The following is a 20,126-nucleotide window of genomic DNA, read 5'->3' as shown; positions in this document are numbered from 1 at the left end:
AACTGCTAATTTATAAATTGCACTCTTAAAAATGTTTATCCTTTTTGGTCTTCCATCTTTCTTAAAACATATTTTGCCACATCATCCTCTCTTCCCTTCCCATATACTGTATGAAGTTGTATAACTCCATCTACCTCCTTTCATTCAGATAAACCAAGAGCCAAGAAACCCCATTCAAACTTTCCTTGCTATTACTGGTAGCTGGAGAAATGTCCCCATCTCTATTTTTTCTTTGTCTCTTTACACTTTATATTTCTTTACAGCTGTTCTTCTAATTTGGTCACTAGTGATTTGCTGTGAAAAAGATGTCCATAGACTCCAATGCGTGAAAAAAAATTGTGGCATGTCAAAAAACATTTGTTACTCCTAGATTTTCAGCAAAGAGAAACGGGCCAGATTCACCCATCACTAACACAAACTGCCCAACACTGGCATACAGCTCAAACCAAAGCTCTCCCATTATGGTTTGCTTAGAACACGGGCATAATCTGCAGCACGTGTGAGAAAACATTAGAAGCTCCCTTTCCAAAGTCATAAATTACAATCACTGATGTGAATAATCTTTTTTCCACAGTAGCAGAAGTTATTTTGTGAGGCAACTTTGTTCTACTACAAGATGCATGTGTTCCTACATTATGGTTAGATGAAAGCCAACTTCAGATGTGGTAAAAAAATCCCAGTCAGAACCAAGCTTTTGCAGCTACAGATCTACTCTGCCATCCTATAACTTGTCTCTGCTTCGCCAATCAAACCTAATGTCACGGCCGGCACCCAATACCAGAACAAGTGCCAAGTACCCTGGTCTCGGCTCGGCTTCACCAGTAGTGTGACCTCCGTTGGGCTTCGGGAGGAGCCCTCAGCTTACTTGGGTGCCACCTGGACTTAACGAGTGGTGCAAGACAAGATGTTCTGGCTGGCAAAGGGGCACGGCTGTTAGCAAAGTCTTTTTGGGTGAAGGTCACGGTACAAAGGATTAGGCAGAAGGATGGTCAGACAGGCTGGGTCGAGGCAGGCGGATATCAGAATAGGCAGGCAAGGGGTCAAACCGGGTGATCAAACAAAGGGTTAAGCAGAAGAGTTGTCGTAGGCAGGCAAAGGTCAGGATACAGATTGTCGGATTGTCAGGAAGCAGGCTGGGTCAAACACGGATAATCAGATCAGAATTCAAAGACAGACGCACAAGGCTCAGGAAAACCACTAGAACTAAGTTCTATCACGGGCACTGGCTGGGGGTCAGAATGGGCCTTAAATACGGTTAAAGTTCGCTCCAAAACGTGCATCAATGCGCGCGCCCTAGGAATCAAAGATGGCTCCTAAGAACCACGCGGCAGGCATCCCCGCCGATGGTGCGGAGAGCGACCTCGCCGCACAGGTAATTTTATTACACCTACTTTACTGCAACCACTAAAACACTCTTTAACACTTTAAGTGCCACATCTGGTAGAGTCTAAGAGCTGTGGAAAAAAAGGATTTAAATGTCGGAGATCATAGATTCTACCATCTTTGAAAGTTGTGTCTCCCTTCCCTGCTTGTTCCCCAGCCCAGAGGTAAGAAGCAGAATGGGGGAACGAGTGCTGCTAGGTCAGCGGGTCCTAGCACCCAACGCTCAACGCTCCCCGTGTGCACGACTGTGGGCATGTGCCGGAGCACTGGGGATTATGAGTACAGGAATATGCATCCCCAGTGCTCCTTAGATTGCAACTGGGCTGCATGCTTCCCCTAAAAGCTTGCTACCCTAGGCTTAAGGCAAGTAAGGCCATTGCTTTATGCCCAAAGTCTTAGAAACCCTGCCAGATACAAAGCCAAAACATTTTACAACCCAAATTCTACATCTGGGGATCTCTCCAATAGTCATATTATGTGACAATATAACAGGGAAGAGGGCATGGTTGAGGGCCTCGGATGGCAGCCTTAGGAGGACAACCACAGAGCACCTCTATATACAGTTATGGGCCCTGTAATCCAGAATGCTTGGGACCTGGAGTTTTCTGAATAATGGATCTTTCCGTAATTTGAATCTCCAAACCTTAAGTACACTAAAAAATAATTAATTAAACCTAACAGAATTGTTTTGCTTCCAATAAGGATTAATTGTATCTCAGTTGGGACCACCTACAAGCTACTGTTTTATTATTACAGGTAAAAAGGAAATCCTTTTTTAAAATCTAAATTATTTGCTGAAAATGGAGTCTATGGGAGGTGGTCTTCACGTAATTCAAAGCTTCCTGGATAAAAGGTTTCCAGATAATGGATCCCATACCAATATTAAAAAAAAAACATTAACCTCTTCCAAAAAAAAATCATAATGGGTGAATTTGAACACAATCTGCACTAACTATGCATACTCTAATCTTGGAGGAAAAGGGGGCTGCCAGAGGGCCTGTGCCTAAGCCAGAACTCGACTGAAATAAAGTTCTGAGAAAAGGGCATGGCCAACAATAGAAACTGAGCCTTTATAATTCCAATTTGAATTTTCTTTTTAGAAGGGTGTTAAAACATATTGCTACCCTTCCATGCATAAAATATGGAATTAATTGCCTGCATACTTTTATGTCACTGACAAAATCATATATACATAGTTTAGCATGCCTTCCGAGTCATTAATAAATATATTATGGTAAGCAAAAGTGAACACAGGCTAGGTTGAGTGCCAATATACAGTATAGCCATAACGTTTTACAACTACAGGTATTATTATTTATTATTATTATTAACATGTATTTATATAGCGCCAACATATTGCGTAGCACTGTAACAGAACTTGTGTTTCACACATATTTAAAACATTTTGCATGCTGTCCACCACAATATGTGAACGATTGCCCATTTCTTTGCATTAGTTTAGAAGGAGATGGTCAGTTAATGGAAACTCCTCTCTCTGCAAGTCACAAGTCGGCAGCTATAGACATAGATGCAAACATTTAAATAAAGCAAATAAACACGTTGAGGCAATAAACACTTTGAGGCAACTATAGATAACTTGCTTGCTGCTGCTTATCTAGCGTTACAGCATGTTAAACCCACAAAAAAAGTGGCTCCATCTGTATATGTTTAAAATACAATAACACAATACAATACAATACAATGAGTATACAAGATATAGCCAGATGTTTTCAACAAGTCTATACACAAATTTTAAAATTAAAACGATGAAGGTAAAATGAGTATAGAAGGGAACAAATTAAAGCATTTTTAAAAATATAAATATCGTTAATATTAATAGGGCATAAATGTCTCAGGAGCTAGACTTACCTTTTACAGAAGATGAACTTAGACATGTTATTAAAGATATTTTCATTAGGGAAAAGTCCAGGGCCAGATGGGTAAACAATCAGACTGGGTGGTCTGGCCCATTGAGACTGCTGCCTTAGAGGCCCACATACCCCCCTGGCCCCCCACCCCAGAGTGGTCCACCCGTGTTACGATACCCTCTGCAGCACCCACAGCTTCAGTGGTTTTTCCCTGGTGTGTTTTGTTGACCCAGTCCGACCCTGCTTAAGGTCTAACATGAATATAGCTACAGTTATACAATGATTAGAAAGAGTCAGATCCCTATAGGCTCCCAGGAAGCCCATATGATTGTGAAACTATTTGAAGGAGCCACACATACGCAATTTGTATGCAGCTTGGGAACTTACCCCATTTATTGTTACCACAAGTGCACCAAAGTTTCAGGGGGATGCAACCCACCCGTTGACAATTACATTGTAGTTTGGTTCTTGCCAGTCTTAAGAGTAAACCTACACTACCAGTGCAGTGAACTGAAAAGGAGTTGTTACTTATCTCTTCCTCAGAAAGCAAACGCTGGATTAAATGGCATGGCCCTTTTGAGGTACTGCATAGAGCTAAATTACAAAAATGCATGTCCAGATTCCTGAATAGGTAAAGAGCTTGATCATGTTAATCTTGTAAAGCCCTGGAAGATAAAGGGCACCATGTTTACTGAACCTGCCCTACATGACTATTTTCCCACTGGTAAATGTGTGAGAAGTCCTCAAGTTCTATAGGTTAACAAGGTTGGCACAGAAAAGTTATCTGCTGACTCTAATTTCATAGTTTACAGATATGTTCTTAGAGCTACCTGGTAAAACACATCTGATGACACATAATTCAAGGATTAAAGACAAATCTCACAATTATCTCCTCCTTCACACGAGAAAAGGTCTTGTGAGGAGGAGCTGGTGTAGCCCCATAGTCCTAGTCCCTTATCCAGATAGGTCTATGCAGTGTCTAAGTTCGAAGCCTACCCAATGCTCTAAGTGGATGAATTATTATACTTCTCGGGCAAGGCAGCTTTTATATATAGATCTTAAACTTAAAGAAAGTTTACAAGAAAGTTACAGGATAGGATTAAAAAAAAAATGTTAGTAGCTTCAAATATAGAAACATTGATCACAACTTTTATTCAGGAACAGCTACGCTGGACATCAAACTTGATGCTCTCCAGGCTAGACATTTAGGGGCTAATTCACTAACTTCGAGTGAAGGATTTGAAGTAAAAAAACTTCGAATTTTGAAGTGTTTTTTGGGCTACTTCGACCATCGAATGGGCTACTTGACCTTCGACTACGACTTCGACTTCGAATCGAATGATTTGAACTAAAAATCGTTCGAATATTCGACCATTCTATAGTCGAAGTACTGTCTCTTTTAGAAAAAACTTCGACCCCCTAGTTCGCCATCTAAACCTACCGAACTCAATGTTAGCCTATGGGGAAGGTCCCCATAGGTTTTCCTAAGTTTTTTTGATCGAATGATATTCCTTCGATCGTTGGATTAAAATCCTTTGAAACGTTCGATTCGAAGGATTTAATCGTTCGATCGAAGGAATAATCCTTCGATCGTTCAATCAAACTATTTGGGCTAAAATCCTTCGACTTCGATATTTGAAGTCGAAGGATTTTAATTCCCAGTCGAATATCGAGGGTTAATTAACCCTCGATATTCGACCCTTGGTGAATCGGCCCCTACGTGTATTGTGAAATCAGAGCTGAGATGTAGGCAGGGGCATCATTTTTAAGGGTCTTGAATGTGAGTCTTAGTAATTTGCATTTGATTCAAGCAAAAGGATAGGCATAGGGAAGCAGTTGTTGTGGAATGATGAGATAGATGAATGAGTCTAGCAGCAGCATTTAGAACATACTGCGGTTGTGAAAGGTTATATACTGGAATGTCTGCATTTGGGCAGTGTTACACAGGTAAAAACAATAGGATTTGGCAAGTATTTGGATGTGCATTGTAATAGACAGATGGGAGTCTCAGATAATTTGTAGGCAGCACACCTATGTAGTTGATTGAAACGTAATATTATTAACTGCGAGTGAAACCTGAGGTACAGGGGAAGTTATTGGAAATATATCGAATTCTGTTATCGAGAGATTTAATACACTAACTCACAAAACTGCACAGCTTGCCAACCCAACATGAGCACAACACTGCTGGTTACTGTGTTGGGAAGCACCAGATGCTGTGGTAGAGCCCATCAGTAGAGGTATACACATCAGTTCTTCAGCTAATTGAAATGTTCAAATACTTTGATCATTTTATTACTGTCTTCAGTCACGCAAATATTATTTACAACGTCATTTAATTAACAGATTAACCAATGTGGGCTCTCAAATATTTTTGAATGAGAAAGTTTTATGATAATAGTCATTTCTGTTTTCAGACTCCTCCATTAGAGAAACATATTCTTAATCAATCTAGTGATTAAAGAATGTTTTGATATTAAATTAATTATTAAAACTTCCACGTCCTATTTTTTCCTGAAATATGCTACAATATTGGTACTGAGAGTTGTCCTACATATCCCTATTGTATTACACCAATTAAGCAGGATACTTTCAGTCTTCGTCATTGTGAGCAAGTTTTGAACAAACTCTCACCTTTTTTTGTTCCTGCAAAAGTCCATGGAGATCCTTTCTCTCTGCAAATATTGCATGTTAAATGAGGTGAATTAAGCCAAAACACACCTTGATCTCTGTGTCAGGTCAACCTCTCTTTGCCACCATATAAAAGCTTAGACTTTGAAAAGGCCAATCTGTTCATTGTATGATCCTTCCTGTCTGAGCTTCAAACGCTATGGGATCCTTTATTAGGATTCCATTATGGATGCTATTATTAAGCATGGGACTCTTGAAAGGTGGGTTATTGTGCCTGAATTTTTGTATTTCCAAAAATACCTTCACTTCATTTTGTCTAGCAGTGCTATTGTAGCCTTAGTTAAATTTACCATAATGACAATTGTATAAACGTATTGTTGACTTTCTATATAAATCTATTACAGAACATGGACGCTGACTTTAAATCATATCTTTTTCTGCATAGTTAAAAATGGAAATGACACTGTTACTGATACTGTTTATGCAATGATGATTCACATCTAATCTATTCCCTTCTGTTTTAATTAATTAATGCAATATACTGTATTGTTACAAATACATTTAAAAACACAGAAACCTTTGACACAGTGTCTATTTTTAAAACATGTCATAAACCAACATTTGTATTTTGGGTTAAAACCAATCTCAATTAGTTTTAAATGAGAAGATTTTTTTTAAAATTTGTTGAAAATTGATTTGTTTCTCTTTTCCTAGTTAGACATATCCTATACCCCCATTTAGTATCCACTGTCTATTGAGTTAGACTTGACAATTTGTCATTCTCATCTCTCTCTTCAATCTCAACATTTTTTAGTTATTTTGCCTCTAAGAAAAATTCAAATTTAGGGAATTTTAATATGTCTCAACTCAATATATATATTTTCTGAAGGGTTCTTGGTAGAACTGAGTTCCACAATTACTTATAAATAATAGGATTCAAATGTGTACACAGAAAATATAACTGTGCATGTATAGCTATGGAAGCTCTATTACCCAAAAAACTTCAAAGGCAAATAATCATCTTAATTTTTGAAAAAGATTCCCATAGATAGGATTATCCATTACAGAAAGATCTGGAAAACTCCAGGTCCATACCAATCTAGATAACAGATCTTGTTCCTTTACTTAACACTGTAACCTATGGTGGATGATCTCCAGCAAAGCAACGTGCCAAAAATAGAAAAAACATTCAGAACCTGAAACATTCTATCAAGTTATCATGTATCAAGCATGTATCAATCATTAGTACATATATAGCTTTAGGATTTCCGAATTTTGCTTTTGGACATATTTTGTTTGTTTTTATACAACAATATTTGCAATTCTCATATTTTAGCGATACCTTTCTAACAATAGTACTTAACAATGAATTTTGATTTGTTGAAATAGTATTTTATAGATTTTTTTTTTCGAATAAGCAGAGATACTGATCAACTAATTTGTTGTATCACAGAAATAACCAAATAGACAGCAATGTCCCTGAGTAGGGAAAGGGGGGACAGCAAAAGATTTTAGTGGGGTCTGAAGAAGAAAAGAAAAATTGACAATGCAATCTACTACCCCATAGAAGGGAAGCAACAGATCCTAGGACCTGCTGTTGTGAACACCTAAAAAAATTATTTGCTTTGGTAATGCCTCTACATACACAGATGTATTTTTCTCCTTGACTAAATATTTTTTTTGTGCAATGCCTTAAGATGTCCCTTAAAACCATTTATGGAGTGGATTATTATAATAATAATATTTGTATATTTGTTAGTAAAGCAGAGAAGTGTTAAATGAAAATTCTAACTAATAGATTAATTTCAAGTATACTTGCTAGCTTTATAACAGTGTTAAATACATCATTGGTCCAATAAATGTAGCCCTCATGCAAGAATGTTGATGTTAAATGGGATTTTTTTTTTTGCTTAATAAAAGAAAATATAATTATAGACAACATTCCACTATACATTTATTAAAGGGCCCTGTATTCTAAAAACCCCAAGGTTGATACATACCTGATAATTAATCTCATACATGTATCTATTTACTGAAGGGAAGATGCAGGAAAAATACTGTTTCAATCCCACTATCATAAAATTATATTTAAGTAGTTAAGAGCTTAAATTAAATTTTAATTGATTTATATCTAGTTTGCATAGAAGAATGAATGGGGTGTTAAAGGGGTCTACCACCCTAAAAATACAAATTTCCATTATATTTTATTAAAAATTTAATTTTTTTTTTAAATTATTTGTAAATGTAACTACTAATGAAAGGTGTGTTTTCTTTAACACTTTTTGTTTTCTGATATTTCAACATTGTAACATTAGTCAGGTCTTCTGTAGGTTGTTTAATCAGCTGTATTCACCTAACTCATGAGGAAACTTCGAGAGACTTCGGAAAACCGAAGCGCTACATATGCCATCCCGCCGGCGATTCTTGCCAGCGGGAAGGCATTGCGGGGAGATTAATTGCCCGAAGAAGAGGAGATTTCTTGCTGGGCAAATAATCTCCCCACAATTGCTACATTTGTCACCAGCCTAAAAGAAGGAAGGCTATTGTCATGCCACAACTGCTTCTTAGATAAGGATTTAGGTAAAAACATTTATTGAGATAAAAGTTTGATGGTAGTTTTACACCCTAAGGCGGGTTTGTCTCACTAGAGGAAAATGGAAAGGATATTGGCCCTGGTATACCCAATCAATATAATTCAATTATCATTTGTCCAACAAAGAGGTGATACAATAGATAACTGGGACAAATCATGAAAAAGTTGCACATCCATGCCTAAATCCCTGCACACATATTTTATTTTGTGCAATAAATGACCAAATGTGGGCAAAAAAAACCCCATTTCTAAAAAGTTAGTAAACCTATACAACCTATTTAAATACTTCATAACTTCACTCTTCACAAACTTCTTTGACTCCTCTGGAATTCTCTACTGGTAAATAAAACATAGCAGAGTTTATTTCAAGAGCCCCTAATATATAAGTTTATTTTATTACTGGATTTTCCCAATTCAGTAATTTATCTTGTGAATATGGAAATGAAAATTGTACTGCAACTTCTAGCTGGTCAATCAGCCTTTTAATACAGGACCTAATGTAGTTGGCCTTTCCTGGTTGTATGTCCAAATTTTGCTGCAGACATGGCACATCCTAGATAGATTTCATGGTGTTATTAGTGGATAGATAAAAAAGTGTACCCCATACAAAAATACATTACAAACCACTAAGAACTGTAGTGATTATTATTATTATTATGATTATTATTATTAGTGATTAGCAAATCTGAGCCATTTCGCTTTGCCAAAATTCATGAAATGGTGAAAATTAGCCAAACTGCATTGAAGTTCAAATATTTTTTTATCCGCAACAAATTTTTGATGCACAACAATTTTTTTCACCCATTAGAATCTATTGTCATCATTCGCTCATCACTGTTTACTAGAATCTGAAAAGTTCTCATTATTTTAGTAAAACCACTTCTGCATTGCTTAAATTACTATGTTATGTGTATATAAAATAAATATGATAGCATACATATTGATGAGCTGAATAGTTAGCTGTAAAGAGTGTGGGCTATGCACCTTTCTGCCTATGTATAGTGAATACCCTAATCAAGTACAGTTTATAAGCTTTCAAATGATTGCCTGAAAAAATAGTGGAACCAACCAGCGTTGGCACTTTCATATGATTCATGACAGAAAGTAGCAGAGGGTGAAACATGATCGGTAAAGCACCCAATAATTACCCAATGTGCCATAGGGCTTGCCAAAAACCCCTCGTGAGGCAACTTCGGGCGACTGCGGAAAATCGATCCAAGTGCCATCCCAACTTTGATTTAGATTCTAGCCGGTCGCCCAAAGAAGAGGCAATTTTTTGCCGGCCGACATAATATCCCCGTATATTCTCGTCTGTCTCTGCCCTAATATTTACAGTTTTTACCATTAGGATGGCCCTGTCATGTTTGGTCTGTAAATACTAATAAGCAATAAAACAAACAATTAAAAGGCATGTCATGGTAAGTGTAACAGAGCAGCCTTACCACCTCAGTGTCCACCAGATTAATTTCTTTTAACGCTCCATCCCACCAACAATTTAAGTTTTTTGTAATTAGAAGAAATGTCTCAGTAAAATGTCATATTTGTTTTGGCACACCAGGCTTCTTTTATCATATAAATCAACTGTTAAAGGACATCTTACCTCATATTAAGGTTAAAGTGATAAGAATGAATTGCTGTTGCAAATGGTCTTTAGGTTGGATTTTTAGGAATATCTAGTTTAGCAAATAACCTTTTTTTCAAATATCATTTTAATTGTCCTTCAGATTGGGTCTCCCCATGTATTCTTTAGGGGACCACTGTAGTCTGCACCATTGTACGGTTTGGTGTTAAAATCACCATCACTAATTTCCATTTAGTTGGGACTCATCATTTAAATTATTTGGAGTCAAATGCAGTTTCATCACTTGGACCATGTCACCATGGTATTGAATTAAAAAAACACATTTTAATTAAAATTTTTGATACAGGTACAGGATTCCCTATCCAGAAAGCTACAAATTGTGGGAAGACCATCACCTGTAGACTCCATTATAGGCAAATAATCTTAATTTTTGAAAAGGTTTCCCTTTTCTCTGCAATAATAAAACAGTACCTTGTATTTGATCCTAACAGATATAATTTGTATTTGATCCTAACAGATATAATAGTCATCCAAATTATGGAATGATACTTTATACGGAAAACACCAGGTCCCAATACCTCTAATAATGCAGTAATAAGAGGAAGAATAAAAAGAAACATACCAATCAAGCTATGATGTTTTCCATAAAAAAAATCCGCTTATTGATTTTCGCCTTGATAAAACCTTTATTGCGAAATGCGAGTCAACTAAATTGCCTTCAGCTTTATTTATTTATTTTAAACTGCTAAGATCTATTTCTTTACATCACAAAAATCTGTAAATGGTTGTTCTGGGGTGGTTTTAAAACCAACTGCTCGTCTCATACTATCCTCTCTTCTATTACAATTCTTTGTCCTATTCCAAAAGACCGTGGATTTGTGGTTTTTCAGGTTATAATAGCCTGTTTTTACTGCTAATTTAAGAATTGAGACCACAGTCCAGGTTACTCTGCCTTCTCCACCTTTGTGGTGTCCCAGGGATAGAATCTTTTAGGCAGTAGATTTTGGGACAACTCCACCATCTTCTATTTCATTTTCTTTCCATTTACTTCATGAATTTTAATATTTAGTGGTCACTATAAATTAATTATAAGTTTGGAATGAATTTGGGATGATAAATTGATTACTAGTTATTGGCACTGCACTTTAATCAAATTGACTCTTTATATTTCATCTATTCACTATGTTGCATCGGTTTTAGTAATCATCGGTATTTCACTTAAATTAATTGACCTCCATCAATACAATTGAGGAATTTTAATGAATTACAATAATGAAGTAATTTGTAATAACTGTTAGCAGTTTATTTATATTAATTGAGTTTTATAATTAGGTGATTGGGCCAAATTATCCAAAAATTATCCGCCTATGTGGTCTGTATGCCTATCTTTTTAACATGATTTTTGAATAAAGACTATTTTTGAATATAATATAGAGTTTTGGTTTTGGGATAACTTATTTTATTTTACTTTTTGGTTTTGGATGTTTATACCCTTTTGAACTGGGGTCTTTATCTCAAAAATCACAGGCCCTATAGAGACTAGCATCCCATCATATACATTTTTTCTATGTAATATTGGTCCAAATTAGACTTTGTTTAGACTTTTGTACTGCCAAATAGTTATTTACCGAGTATCAAAATGCATAGGGGTTGGTAAAGGTAGAACAATAGTTCTACCATCATGTTAGTGACCTATTTTAAGAACTTTTTTCTTTCTCTAAATTGTTACTTATAGTTCACTGACTAAGGTCAGACCTCTGCTGGAATCAGGAGGATAAAATGAATAAGAGTTAATCAAGGGTATCTTTTGCTCTTTTCATACTTACACCGTATCCCTTATGTTCTTTGTGACTTTAGCCATTATTAACAAAAAAATAGGGTTCTAAAGGTCAAAGCCATGGTATAAGTAACCCACATAGAATCTTCTTCAATAATGTACAATAGTTACAAGAAGACTATCTGTTTGGAACAATGTAAGTTCAAGTTAACCTACTCTATTAGACCTCACTTTTCATTCCACGTTGATATGTAATCATTAACCTGGCATAATGTGTGAGCCGATTGTAAATTCCAACAAATGTGGCACACAGGGACATTGTGTGACATGTCACATATGCTTTTAATCTTGAAGAACACAATGCTTGCAGTTATTAATTTTCAGCCACCAAACTTAACAAAACAAGAATATGCTTTGTTATATTGCTGAGGACACATCTGTTGTACATTTCTTAGAAAAACTACCTTCAAGTACTCAAAGATAAAGATATATGTTAAAGTGATCATTTGGATGACTACGTTGACAACAGTAAACGTGAGGAAGTATCAGTATGGCCCTTTTTTTCTGCATTTAATCAGTTCTTAATAATTAATAATTTTGCATTTAATCAGTTGCATTAATAATTATTCTTTTCTTAAAAGTAGGTGAATGAGCGGAATGTAAACATCTTCCAGATGAAATGTTTCAATAAGTGTTAATCTTAGCTTAATTTAAACTGGAATGTAAAAAGATACAATTATAGTATCGAATTTGTCATTGTTTTGCTTAATTTCTCTTATCGTGGACATATACAGGATCTAGGGGTCTTTGTAGATAACAAGTTGTCTAATTCTGGGCAGTGTCATTCTGTGGCTACTAAAGCAAATAAAGTTCTATCTTGCATAAAAAAGGGCATTAACTCAAGGGATGAAAACATAATTATGCCTCTTTATAGGTCCCTGGTAAGGCCTCATCTGGAGTATGCAGTTCAGTTTTGGACTCCAGTCCTTAAGAGGGATATAAATGAGCTGGAGAGAGTGCAGAGACGTGCAACTAAATTGGTTAGAGGGACGGAAGACTTAAATTATGAGGGTAGACTGTCAAGGTTGGGGTTGTTTTCTCTGGAAAAAAGGCGCTTGCGAGGGGACATGATTAGACTTTACAAGTACATTAGAGGACATTATAGACAAATGGCAGGGGACCTTTTTACCCATAAAGTGGATCACCGTACCAGAGGCCTCCCCTTCAGACTAGAAGAAAAGAACTTTCATTTGAAGCAACGTAGAGGGTTCTTCACAGTCAGGACAGTGAGGTTGTGGAATGCACTGCCGGGTGATGTTGTGATGGCTGATTCAGTTAATGCCTTTAAGAATGGCTTGGATGATTTTTTGGACAGACATAATATCAAAGGCTATTGTGATACTAAACTCTATAGTTAGTATAGATATGGGTATATAGAATTTTAATTAAAAGTAGGGAGGGGTGTGTGTATGGATGCTGGGTTTTCATTTGGAGGGGTTGAACTTGATGGACTTTGTCTTTTTTCAACCCAATTTAACTATGTAACTACTATGTAACTATATTAAACGGTACCAGTTTTTAAAAACAGTTTGCAAAATATGTCTTCACAACATAGTGCTTAAATTATGGGTGTTTTTTTTTTGTCCTAGGTATGTGCTGCTTTCAACAGGTTTTTAATCTTTCTGCCATTTATTGTGGGAAATTAACTTAATAAAAACTCTTACAGTATGCTTGCAGCTCTTCAACTGCAAAAGTACAATTAGTCTATATCAATGCTGTAGCAAAAACACAAGACAACCTTGTAGTAAAGTGAAATACATGTTAGTAATTATTATTTGGTTTTACGAGGTAGGAATTTTGCACTATATATCACATGTAAGAGAATACAGTAGTTGTGAATAATACAGTATACAGGTATGAGACCTGTTATCCAGAAAGCTTAGGACTTAGGGTTTTCTGGGTAATGGATATTTCTGTAATTTCTTCATACCTTAAATCTACTGGAAACTCATATAACCATTAAATAATCCCAATAGGCTGGTTTTGCTTCCAATAAGGATTAATTAAATCATAGTTTGGTTCTAGTACAAGGTACTGTGTTATTATTATAGAGAAAAAGGGAATAATTTTTACAAATTTGGCTTATTTGGATAAAATGGAGTCTATGGGAGGTTTTCCGTAATTCTGGATAATGGATCCCATACCGGTACCTTGTTCCTTTTCTGTATGAGCAGATCTTGGAGTGCACCCAATGACTTTAGACCATGAATCAAAGCCTGCCAAGCCTTGTCCTTTGCTAGCTCTTTGTTAAGTTATTATAGAACAATATAAAAGGTGTTGGCCACCTAACCGAAGAAAATGTCAATTAAGGCAAGACAAAAATTGTAAGCTGATACAGTAAAGTTTTCATAAATTATGAAGAATTACAATTCACATTACACTGATATATTATTGGGCATTCTAGGGCATCATTTCTGTATCAGCACAAAAAGTCGGAAAATGAAGCTCTCTGAATTTTATTACCTCAACCTCATAGTTTTTACCTTTTCATCGTGTACATACAGCATATTCATCATACCAAGAAAAAATTTAATCAAATACCAGGTTTAAATGTGTAATTCTCTACTAGCTGTTCTTTCAAAGCGGTGAAACTAGTGATATGTTTAATTGAATTAAGCATTATGTAAAAAACTAAGGGGGCTTGGATGCAAGTTCAAGAGCATCAAGGAGCACAAAAGTACTCTTTTGTCTTGGACCTAGCTGTGCTCTGGACCTCCAAATGGAAAAACACACAGCAGACCTGTCCATACCACCTCCTCTAGTACAGGACTCCATCGCTGCCTGAGCCTGCCAGCAGTGCATACCCTGAATTCCATGACTGAATGAGTTATATGTTAGGGGATCCCCTCCATCAGCCACCCATTAATATAGCATTGCTGAATGCAGGAAGTATTTTAAAGTGCAGTATTGGTGCAATGTGTAGAAAACAGCATATAGCACCTGTTTTTGAAATTTAATACCAAAAAAGGTCCCGGAGAAGTCACAAAACTCCACAAAATGTGAGTAAAAAACAGATGATTTATGTTATAATCTGAATACAAAACTTGCTTTCAGATATAAATCCTTTAATTCGGCATATCTCAGTTTGAAACTGCTCAAGTTCATCAATGCTGCTTTTAAGTTCAAAACTCTTTCATGAGGGATACAGTAACACCAACTCAGGTGTTTGTTTAATTCAGAAGACAAAGGGGTACATTTATTAAAGAGTAAAGTAAAGGTGGCCATACACGGGCTAAAAAGCTGCCGACAGACCGTGTCGGCACCTTATTGGGCCGTGTATGGGGCCCCCCAACGGCTTCACCGATCGAGATCTGGCCGAAAGTCGGATCGCGGCTGCATCTATTCGTTGATGTGGTCCTGCGATCCGACCGCCCATTACTATTTGTTAGGATCCGATCGTTGGTCCCTAGGGCCCACGATCGGATCAGCCCGATATTGGTCACCTCAAGGTGGGCATATCGGGGAGAGATCCGCTCGTTTGGCGACATCGCCAAACGAGCGGATCTCTCCATGTATGGCCAACTTTAGAGATCACTACTGTCCTCTAGAGTGAAATTCCGCCAATCGTTTCTATGGCATTTTTAAAGGCGTATTTATCAAAGGGTGAACTTTCACTTTGACCCATTGATAAATCCCATAGAAATAAATGGAGTGTGGCAGAATTTCACTCTAGCAGACCGGGGCGATCTCTAACTTCACTCTTTCATTAATGTACCCCAAAGACTGGATGCATGATGGATCACCCAGAAATGTACTTGTATCTTGTGTCACAGTTATGAGATGTGTCCGCAAGAGAGGCTTTAGATGAATATTTATCAAAAACATGTCTCAGATAGCTAACAGTATTCCACCAAACTACTCAACTTAAATATATTATTATAACTTTTCTACTAAAATTAATGCTGTGGGGTCAAAACTGGGCAAATTAACTGTTAGGAACCTATATTCATTATTATTACTCTGTACGAAACTGCAGAGATGAAAACATACTTAATTATGTGATAAAAATTAAATAAAAACAGGTTTAAAAAAAAAATCTGGCCAAATTTGCCCATGGGCAGTAACCCATGGTAACCAATCAGATTGCTGCATGCATTGTTCTACTTGCAGCTGGCTTTAAAAAGCTAATCACTGATTGGTTGCTATAGGTAACTGCCCATTGGCAAATTTGGCCAACGAGCCTCTATGACTCATTGTGCCAGGGTGGGCTATGCCATATCCATATGCTGCAGGAGATATAGATACCAGTAAAATGATTGCTCCATCTACCGTCAAAATTCTGCTAGCTTTTTCTTGATGCATGTGTTACATTAACAATCCTTTTTTCTCTTTTTAACTACAGCTGAGGATACAGAAGGTAAGTTATTTTCTTTTTTATCTTAGTATCACAGTACTAGCTGAAATAAAGTTTTGGATAACGATTTGACACTTTTTTAAAGAATATATTAGCACCTTAAAGAATTCGTGTGGCCTCAACTAAAAATCAGGGTCCTGATAAGTAATTTACTTCTTCACTGCTCCCCCCTATTAAGTTCATTAGATTTTTGGGTACCAGGGTCTATGACCCCCATTTGAAAGCTGAAAATAGGCACAAGAGAAAGTCAAATAATTCAGAAACCATATACTATATATAAGTAAACTATATATACTATAGATAAAAATAAAGACCAAGGAAAAGTTGCTAAAAAAGGCTATAGCATAAGTTAAACTATCTCTTTAAGGCATCATCTCAAAACTAAGCCGTTGTTTTCCAATATGAAGAAGGTAAATTTTAGGCAATTAAAAATGGGAAGTGTGAGTGAGGAATAATTTCACAAATGCAAAATAGGATTTCACACAATAAGACTAAAGGAAGATGCACACATTATGATAAGTTGGCTCAGACTTCATAGAGGTTGGGTTCAGTGACTTATAAGTGGGTCAGCTTGTTCTTTTGTGTTTTTTTTCTTTTGTACCTGAGCATTCATGCGAGAAACATGAAAACGAATTAAACTGACAGACTGCAAGCAATGTACAAACAAGAATTTAACACCAGGCATTTAGCAGTAACATTAGAGCTCGCAATTCCTTCACCTATTTATTGAAATAAAAATAATATTTTGAGGAGAAACGATTGCATTTAGAAATTGACGTTGACAACTCCATTGCACACTTATGCACATATTTATATAGACCTATACATATATATATATAGATATATATATATATATATATATATATATATATATATATATATATATATATATATATATATATATATATATATATATATATATATATATACTAATACCTGTACTAACTGTAGATTTTTGTATCACAATACCCTTGCGTAGTATGCTTGTCAAAAGCATTAATAGAATTGGCCTTCACAACATCACCAGGCAGGGTATTCCACATCATCCCTGCCCTGTTCCTCTAGTTTAAAGGAGAACTAAACCCCCTTGAGAAAAGACTCATCCACCACCCCCCATAGTCCCCCCTCCCTGCTTTTTCATAATGCATTCATGTAAAAAGTATCGCCAAATGCCAATCTCACTTCTTCATGCAGGGAAGCACAGCAGAGCTCCAGGGCACCATCTTCCACATCTTCTGTTTTCTTCGGATCCTCTTCCTTCCCTTTGGCAATTTATAGCTTTCCAGCGCAGTTGGTGCAAATACTAGAATGGCTCCAACTATGCAAACGCCAAATAGCTCAGTGTCGGCGTTCCCTTTCCGAAGAAAGCTGAAGATGCTGAAGATGGCACCCTGGAACATCACTTTGCTACTCTGTATGATGAAGAAGAAGTGAGATTGCCATTTGGGGACACTTTTTGTACTAATGCATTATGCAGGGCTGAAGCAGAGAGGGGGACTATGGGGGGGTAGTGGATGGGGCTTTTTTCATAGGGGATTAAGTTATCCTATAAAGGGATGGCATCTGGTGCATTGATCAATTTTATGGGAAAATAATACAGGTATGGGACCTGTTATCCAGAATGCTCTGGTAGTTTTTCCAGATAACAGTCAACTAAAAATCATGTAAACATTAAATAAACCCAGCAGGATTGTTTTGCCTGCAATAAGTATTGATTATATCTTAGGTTGGATCAAGCAGAAGGTGCGTTTTTCTTATTACAGAGAAAAAGGGAATCATTTTTAAAATTTAGAATGTAGATTGTTTGGATAAAACAGATGCCACAGAAACAGAGTCTATGGGAGATGGCCTTTCCGTAATTTGCAGCTTTCTGGATAATGAGTTTCCAGATAATAAATCCTGTATACCTTTAATATACTTCTAAAAAGTAATCTTGTTCTCTTGTTAGCACCTTATCTGGAGAGAAAACAACCCCAACCTTGATAAATTTTCCTTATAGTTTAATTCTTCCATCCATTTTACTAGTTTAGTTGCACATCTCTGATCCTCTCCAGCTTACTGATATCATACCTAAGGACTAGATCCAAAACTACACTGCATACTCAAGGCAAGATCAACATGCAGATCTCCATGATATACTTTAAGGGGCAGATTTATCAAGGGTCAAATTCATAGGAGTTTATAAAAACTCGAAATTTGAGTTAAAATCAAACACAATCAAAAAAATTGAGTTTTTGTAAATCAGGTGAATGGGATTGACCTGCAAACTCAAATCAAATTTGATTAGAGTTTTTTCCAAAAAAAACTTGATTTTCCGGAAGGCTGCAAACAACTCCAAATTGATCCCAGGAGGTCCCCCATAGGCTAAAACAGCAATATGTCAGGCTTAAGGTGGCGAATAGTCAAATTTGAATTCTTAAAGGGCCAGTGCATGATACATTTTGAAATGTGAGTATTCCCTAGTCAAATTTAAATAAAAAAACTTGGAAATTCTAATTTTGACTTTGACCCTTGATAAATCTGCCCCTAAGTCTTGGTAATTCTGCTCCTCATACAAAGTAGTTGGGTTTAAGCAGGTTTCTGCAGGTAAGGAAATTGGACAATGAAAGTTAAGTTGCTTTAGCCCCAGAATAATAATTGTCAAGGAGCAAGTGGATGCAATAATAATGTATATATCAACTAGCAGGTAGTTAGCAGGAGTTGAGCTGAAAGGGTTACGCTCCCATGAGCAATGACTGCAGGCAGAGTGTAGCTGCCTTAATGAATCAAACATAGAACACTAATAGCTGCAATAAATCTACAACAAAGAATCAAAGTACTGGTGAACTCTAGGGAAATACAACAGCTGCTCAAAAGTATAACTTAGATAAGAAAAGAAACACTTGACAGAGCAGCAGTAAGAAGTTACTGTACATACTGAGCTCAGGTGATCAAAAATGCAGCAGCAAAAACTACCCAGGACAGACAAAATTACAATTTACCAAAACTAAAGTCAGGAATCAGACACAGTAACTGGAAGCCTCACGACTTACCCATATCTAACCCACTTCTCACTCTCTCCACAACCTGTAGCTCAGGCTGTGTGATCAGATGACAAAGGGTTATTTATACAAAAGCTTCCCCTAAAAGCTGATTGGTTACCACTCTTGGAAAAATTGACTGTTCCATTGCTGAAGTAAACCAGAAGGTATGAATTCCCAAAATTGCACTGACTGGTAAACCAGTGGATCCTTCTATGATTATACTCAAGGCAAGGATGACCCACAAAGAGGCAAAATTATGTTTTTGTCCCAAGTGAATCCCATTTTATGCAAGGGAGTACATCATTCACTTCAGTGGCCACTAAATGACGCAAAAATCCCCAGATCCTTCTCAGTTATGGATACCCCATCACACTGCCATTTAGTTCTTGACTATTATTTCTACCAAAATCTATAATTTGCACTTGCAGTGCCAAATATCAGATTGTTAAATAAAGACTACAGAGTGGGACAATTTAGAAGTTGTTTAATATTAAAAACTACTTAAATAGTTTTTGAGTAGCCTCTGATTTTGAAATCAATGCATTCAATTGACTACTGACATAAAATGATGTGGAAATAAGAAACTATTTAACTATGTACCTTATATATTATTATGTACTAGCATTATAAACTGGGAGGCACATTTATCAAGGGTCAAATTTCAGATTCATGTGAGTTTTTTTTAAAACTCCCATAAACTTGAAAATAAATGTATTAATAAATTAATAAAATCAAATTTTCTCAGCTCAGACAAATTGAATCGACACGAAAACTCGAATTAGATTCAAATGAAAAAAACTAGATTCAGGAAGACTGCAAACATCACCGAATTGATCCCTGGACCTCTCCCATTGA

At 36.5% G+C, this 20,126-nt stretch overlaps 1 protein-coding gene across 1 annotated transcript in view; it reads left to right on the top strand.

Annotated features, from left to right (window-relative positions):
- Positions 1–1,306: 1,306 nt before the first annotated feature.
- The window catches only part of LOC108714921 (mucin-5AC), a 56,687-nt gene continuing 37,867 nt past the window's right edge, over positions 1,307–20,126 (top strand). The window contains exons 1-2 of the mRNA XM_018259797.2: positions 1,307–1,372; positions 16,237–16,251. Coding sequence (XP_018115286.2) covers positions 1,307–1,372; positions 16,237–16,251 — 81 coding nt within the window. The remainder of the gene's footprint in view (positions 1,373–16,236; positions 16,252–20,126) is intronic.

This window comes from Xenopus laevis, chromosome 4S (assembly GCF_017654675.1).
Source record: "Xenopus laevis strain J_2021 chromosome 4S, Xenopus_laevis_v10.1, whole genome shotgun sequence".
Classification (NCBI taxonomy): domain Eukaryota; kingdom Metazoa; phylum Chordata; class Amphibia; order Anura; family Pipidae; genus Xenopus; species Xenopus laevis.
This window is presented reverse-complemented; position numbering and strand designations above follow the sequence as displayed.